Below are 7,220 nucleotides of genomic sequence, written 5' to 3' on the forward strand. Positions count from 1 at the left end.
TGCCTAGGTGGTTGGGGTATTTGTACCTATTGTCCTGTCTGCATTCTCCCCCCTCCCTTTCTCTTCTGAAGAATTACAAAGGCTGTATACTAGTGATGTGTCGGTCGTGAACAAAACGGCTCTTAGAGCCGACTCTTTGAAGTGAACGACGCGAGCCTAGTGGGTTTTTTTTTCTTTCTCTCACTTTTTCCCGCTTTACTCAGCACGTGAGCCTTGTGCTTGCACTGAGCAGGGTGGGGGGGGGGGCGGGGGGCGGTAGTACTCGCAGTAGCACAGGAACAGAAGGCAGGGAAAGACAGAGAAAGAGAGCCAGGGACAACAACAACAGACAACATCGTCACATTAGAAAGGTATAGTAATCGTCCACAACTATTTTCAGTTGCAGATGATAAAGGATTCAGAAAGTTTATTCATGCATTTTCTTTTTTAATTATTATTATTAATATTATTATTATTATTATTCAAATACATATGAGTATTTGTGTATAAATACACAAACAATACACATATGATTATAGTATATGTGTAGGGTGTATAGGGTGGCAGGCAGCAAATGGCCTTCCGGCTTACTTCACTCGTGGTGGAGCAAGCCTGCAGGCCGCAAGCCGGTCTTGCAGAGGCAAGCTGGTCTTCACCTCTCATTTTTGTCCAGTTTTACAGGTTGGAAGTCTCTGCTTCAAGTAGTGGGCACTGGGTCCTTGACATAAGCTTGTCTGGCAATACTGGAGTCTCCATTTCCCATAGTGAGACGGTGAAATGAATGCTAGAAATGAGATCTTTAGGTAACTTGCGTAACCCTGGTTCTCAGAGTACCATGAGTAAGACATCTCACCAGACAGCCCTTCATGCCGGGGCAAAGCGACAAGAGGTGTTTATCTTAAATAACAACTATGTAATAGCACAAGCTATTTAAGGGTGGGTGGCTCTGCCTGACATAATGATTGCAATCACCAGCCAATCAGGATTGGCAGAATGAGATAAATGCATCTGAGGAATATGCGGGGAGGCACATTCCATAGTGACACATCTCACTCATGCAACTCTGAGAACCAGGTTTATGCAAGTAACCTAAAGTTAACACCGTTCATGTCATTCAGACTCACTTTGCTCTGCTCCCTACTCGCAGCTTCCTGCTTTACTGTGTTTAGTCGACCTGCGGTCACGTGACTAAGTGGCACTGAGTAGAGCCCTGAGCCCTGTGCAGAGGTACTTCCCTGCTGTAAATGAAAAAGTTGCTAACAGTGATGAATGTTGGACAAAGAGTCCCTGCTGTGCAAACTTCATCAACTTATGTAAACACACAAAATATCGTAAAACAAGAAATAACTTTAATCCTTGGAAGGAAAAGAGGAGGAAGGAGATCCCTCAGACACGCTGATCCCCAGCACAGAGACAGAGGCCACTTTCAAAGTCCCTCAAGAGAGGCAGATATTATCCAAGTAGCTCATATAGTGGTGAAAGTTTCAGTCATGACCGATGTCGTCTTTCAGCATTACTTAATGTTGAAGTGTTATTAGTCATCACAGCTGTTACTTTATGAAGGGGGAAAGTATGTGCATAGGCCAAAACCACAGCCCAAAAATAAAACAATGGCTTTGGATCCCTTTATTCCTTTCCCTCCTTTTTTCTTGATATTTTCACTTGAAAATCATATTTAAATTTAATTGTAAGTGTAAAAAAACCCAATAAACCTAAAGCAAAACATTATTTAGGATTGATTACAGCAGCTCTACACTAAACCACAGTGCGGCATGCTGGGGAGACTTAAAAAATGAATCTTTAGGGTCCTCTTATGACCCACAAAAGCATTTTGTGATTGATCAGGAGTTCCCAGTCTGATTCCAGCAGATGCGCGTAAATAAGTTTTATCGGTGTAATTCTGGGTTGTCCATCTAATTTTCATGTATGAGAAGCAGTCTAATTTAAGGGGCTGAGACAAAATTCCCCCAGTCAATAAAGCAGAAACGGAAAAGGTTAACAGCCCTTAATTACGGAAGTGCTGCTCTGCCAAATGAAATATTTTACTTTATTTATGTATTTATACTAGCAAGGTGTAACCGTTGAAGTGTCTGAGTGTATCTGAGCATCTTTACAGCCTTAGATTTGGAGCTAGCATCCAGTAATCAAAGAAATCCCCTATTAAATGTACTCAGTATTTACATGATTGGTAATCATATATAACATTTATAATTATATAATATGCAATTCAACATGTTTTTATTATATAATAATATGCAATTATATTTATTATTTTATTTTATAATTCTGTTTTTATGACATTTTATTTTGAGCAGTGACGAAATGGGGGTGTTTGATAAATTTAGCACAGTGAGCAGAAAACTACAGAAAATGTCACAGAGTTTCCAAACTTACTTCCTCTTTCTCAGCTTTATAAACCCACACTCGACTTCGTTCACTCAGACTTTCTTTCTTGCATCCTCACTGGTCCTCAAAGATCAAAACAACCATCACGAAGATGAACAAGCCACTGCTCCTGCTGGTCGCTCTGACTTTCTGCTGTTGCATTGCGTCTCTGCATGGTAAGAAAACATTACTGCTTTAATTCAGAATATTTGTACAGTTTGGTATCTCACAGGAGGGCAAAATATACCCTTTGATTTTGAGGTCATTATTTTATTCATATTTATCGTCTTACTTTAGTTATTCTGTTTAAAAATACATTAGACAGACAGATCGATAAATTATTGATCCCACAAGGGAAATTTTTATGTTACAGCAGCATGATAAAGAGTAAATATATACTACAGTCTACAGCACTCAGCAAATGACACAGTTAAATAAAAGTGCCACAGGCGCCTGGTGAGCGGCTTATATTGAGATACTGCAGGCATTTATATTTTTACATCAGTGATAAAAAACAAAGAATAGTAGAAATGTAGAAATATTAAAATATTAGTAGAACTATTAAAACTTTTTCCTGTAATTGAAAGTAAATATTGTTTTGAGTGTTTGAAGGTTATTACCCGAAGTCCATCTACTGGCTTCTTTGGGGCTTCTTACTGTTTCTTACTGTTTTCACAAACTCTTTCCTCCTAAAATAATAGAAATGCTTCTTTTCAGGTTTTACCATAAATACCTGCCGCTGTAGAAAGACGACCATGAGACCTGTTTCTGCTAAGATGGTCAAGAAGATTGAGGTGACTCCTGTTTCAGGACACTGCCCCCGAACTGAAATCATGTGAGTATTTGCAAAGGTGACGTTTTTTAACGGTGCTTTTTACTCTCTACTGTAATGCATCACAGTTTATATTGAAAGTGTCTTTAAAGATTGCAGAGCACAATAAAATAAAGCTTTCTATAGAAATGTTGTGGAAACTTACAAAAATGCACACATTTGAAATACTCAAGTGTACTATATGTACTTTATTGTTGAGAAATATACTTTATTACTTGAGTATTTTATCTTCATATCTTTAAGAGTTTTTCATTTTAAGCTTTTATACTGTAATTTTAAACTTTTTCACTGTTCTGTGAACCATGTAAATGTCAATAAAGCCCTTTTACACTTTGACATTATTGTATTATAACTGGCACTGATGATGATGATGATGATGCAAGTTTGAAGTTACCTGCTGACACACAGAACTGTAAACTAAGAGCAAAAATGAAACTTTTACTTCATGTCTTAGTTTTGTTTCTGCTTCAGTTTCAATCAAGTTTGTGCGGCGTGATAATTTCTCCATTTTTAAGTAATGTTTTGAATCTTCTGCTTTCTCAACAGGATCACTGTGAGGTCTGGTGCTAAGATCTGTGTCAATCCAGAGGCCAAGTGGTTTCCAGGCCTTCTCAAAACTCTGCAAAAGTGAGAATCTTTTATCAGTCATACACTTATCACTTTTAGAATACATGCGAACATTTCATAGAACCGGCATTTTTAACGTTTAGCTAACTTTCTATACAAAATCCTATTAACTTAGTTTCTGTATTTACCGGTCAAAAGGGGGGCATTTTTAGAGCCAAAACTAATTTGCTTATTTTGAGTTATTCTGATTATTAACTCCATCGTTTCTATTTTGAATTACAGGAAGAACACCGTCTCAACCACTGGGCCACGCACTGCTTCAACACCTAGCTTCTGATCACACGGCAGATCGATTCCTCCCTTCATCAGTCTGAATTACCTGTAGCAAGCCTGTTGTATTCAGCCCGAATACAGTTTCATTTTCTCGAGTGTTATCCTTTGATGACAAAGGTATAATTCTTAGAAAATCACATAATCTATATGTGATTGTTTTATGCTTGAAATTCTGATAGAATTGATAAAAATACCTTTAAACTGTGCCACCTTAATATTTGAAGAAGGTACTGAAGAAGATTGTTGCACACCTTTCACTTTTTTAAGTTTGTATCTGTTACTGTTGCATTAAACGTGTGTATTTGTACTTTTTAATTAAAAAAAGATTTTTGTAATACCCACTGCTATGACGTCAATATGTGTTGTATCCCTGAATTTTGACTTTTTTAAAAAACAAAAATAAAGCACAGACAAGAAGAGTTTTCAAAAAATGACATTTTATTGCCTACAGAAGGTGTGAGTTGTTGGGGGAGTGTCTCTGAAGATTTGTTTGTAACTGACAGGTGATGCTCACATATAAAATACAGATGGAGCCTTTGCAGAAGTCCTCACTTTATTCATGTAAATATCACAGCTTCAGGTTTTTCTATACGACTGTTTTTGGGAATCGCGTAGCTTCAGAGGCCATTTCATTTCCCACAGTCTGAACACTGGATGAAGCAGGTTTAAAATACTTATTTCATTTTTGTTGACACATTGGATTCATTATTTATTTATATGGAATTACGGATTATCTCAGAAAATAATTTAAATAGACAAAAAAAAAAAAAAAAATCACATTCAACATGTTTTTGTTCCCTTAGTTTTCTCCAATAAATCCTTATGTCGTTTTTAATTGTAGTCCAATGATTAATTATCTCACTTTTTTAACAGTTGGGGACCCATGACAAATGTGATAAGCTGTGATAAACCCTAAAGATTTCGCTCTAACGTAAACAGGATTTACATAAATCTATATAAATTAACATTGCGAGAAAATGAGTTCCCGTTTGAGAGCACTTTCACAGGATATTTGTGTATGTTAGATGAACATGTAATCTCTAAATTTTCTCAGATTAAATCACTTTTTACGTGTCTTGGAATCCTGTGTCTTGTGAAGTTTTCTACCAGAATCAAATTCGTGCATTTCCTTGATTTGAAATTTAAATTTTAGAAGCCAACAGGAATTCTACAAAGGAGAGATCTGCATTTCTCTCTTTTTTTGTCAGAGGAACTAAACAGAAATGACGTCGTCACCCACATTATTCTTTTCCTCTTTTTTTTTTAACATTTAAATGCCAAAAATGAGGCAAACTTTGGTTTTGGTAAGAGCTGTTCACCACAGCTGAACGTTTTCCAATCAGGGGAAGCTGACTGGGTGCTTCCTCCTGCCTGCGGTGGACGCTTGTTGGACTGGAAACCAGTGTGGTGAAGAACTGCATACCACCTTCATTAACTTCATTAACATTAACTTTAAAAACTCTCTCGAGAGCTAGACAGCTGTTGGTGACAGCTGGTGGCTTGAAGACGCACGCCCAGTTTTTATTCTCTTACCTCACATTACTAAAACAACAATGAAAGGCAGAAACTTTAAAAATACTTTAATTCATTTTGCAGAAATAACAGAATTGCATTTCTGGCTTTTGTCATTTATTTTAATTTTCTAAAATTCGGATTTGAAAAATGAAAGTTGCTCTTCAGCTTTGAAAATCTGTTGAGCTTCTGACTTTCTTAATTAATTCTTTCTTAATTAATTTTCCACAGTGAATTAAAGGAGACCGATTCTGCTTTTTCCTGTCTGTCTGCCATCTCTGTACTGATCCAATGTTCATGCTCAACATGGCCAAAGTCTGTAATAATGAGGTCAGAGTGTGTACAATACAAGTTCAGGCTTCAGACTGATGCAAACATCCTGTTTTCCTATTCTTGGGTCTATATGATGGCAGAGAAAGTGAATATACCTAATATGGTCATCTCAGGCACAGAAGCCCCGCCCACTTGCAGCTGATGAGGGGCACCCAATCAGTAGAAAACGGGCTTAAAGGGAGCTAAAATACCTGAGTTGCTGCATCAAGGCTAAACATGATGTAAATAAAGATTACCTTGAACTGCAATCCACCTGAAGATGCTCCAGAGTGGACTGGATTAGGACTAAGCATAATAGGTCCCCTTTAATCGATATAATGAACATACTCGTCCATAATGCCATTTTTCATTAGTTGTATTTCTTAAATTCTGTGTAGAGATTCTGCAGCGAGCTGGCCTACAGCCATAAAATTCAGAGTACAAACATGACAATGAAATTAAAACGTCTGCGTCTTTCCCCCAGTTACTATCGCCAGGCATCGTATTCACCACCAAAGACTAATGGGCAGTAGCCGAGACAGTTTGAATTAACAGTGGAACAAAAATTAAAAATCAACTACAGCCAGACATCAAACATCAGGATTTCTACGTTCAGAAACTCCACGTGATGCTTGTGATGATCTTTGTCCTAGCAAGGAAACCACAAACAAGTGAGAGTGACCGTTTTACATAACGTAACAGAAACTGAAGGGAAAGAAAGTCCTGAATTCCTCCCACAATCTCACCACATGAAAAGTTGGCTTGGAGGGATGGAAGGATGGATCGAAGGGTGTTGGCTGGGCGATGGTGCTGGGTTAATCTCTGAGGGTCTTGGTCTCATGGGCAGTGTTGCTGTTGGAGAAACTGTACAAACTAGGCACATTGTTTGTAGAAAAAGTGTATGAGGTGCATCTACAGAGACAAAATTAACAAGTGAACTGCTTTCAGGTGATGACAGTTTGGTATTGTTGTGGAATAAATGCGAACGTAACTGGTGTTTAATGTGTGTGAAAGCAGAAATGACAGGAAAACAAAAGCAGCAAGTGAGGCTTTGAGATGACACTGGAGAAATAAAACCCATATAGACGAGCTGCTTTTAAACCTAGAATATTTATGGTTTTTCTCAAAAAAAAAAAAAAAAAAAAAAATGTTGGTAATACTGAGTAGTACAAAGTACTAATTGAAAGACTGCATGTTGGAGACAGAAAATGCCCGTAGTTCAAAAACAAGAGCTGGAAACAGAGACACGTCCGGTCTCTACAAGAGCATCAGAGACAAATGTGGAGGTGGTATTCACACG

General features: G+C 37.7%; 1 protein-coding gene across 1 annotated transcript; it reads left to right on the forward strand.

Moving 5' to 3' along the window:
* The first annotated feature begins 2,410 nt into the window (after positions 1-2,410).
* On the forward strand, positions 2,411-4,530 carry LOC146563129 (C-X-C motif chemokine 10-like). The gene is made up of 4 exons (XM_085295513.1): positions 2,411-2,540; positions 3,082-3,199; positions 3,743-3,823; positions 4,046-4,530. The coding sequence occupies exons 1-4, from the start codon at positions 2,477-2,479 to the stop codon at positions 4,098-4,100; spliced, it is 318 nt and encodes a 105-aa protein (XP_085151639.1). The 5' UTR covers positions 2,411-2,476; the 3' UTR covers positions 4,101-4,530.
* Positions 4,531-7,220: the final 2,690 nt, after the last annotated feature.

Source organism: Mchenga conophoros, linkage group LG12 (assembly GCF_057382185.1).
Source record: "Mchenga conophoros isolate Kocher_MC1m ecotype Shallow Benthic linkage group LG12, M_conophoros_male_GT1.1, whole genome shotgun sequence".
NCBI classification, from domain to species: Eukaryota; Metazoa; Chordata; class Actinopteri; order Cichliformes; family Cichlidae; genus Mchenga; species Mchenga conophoros.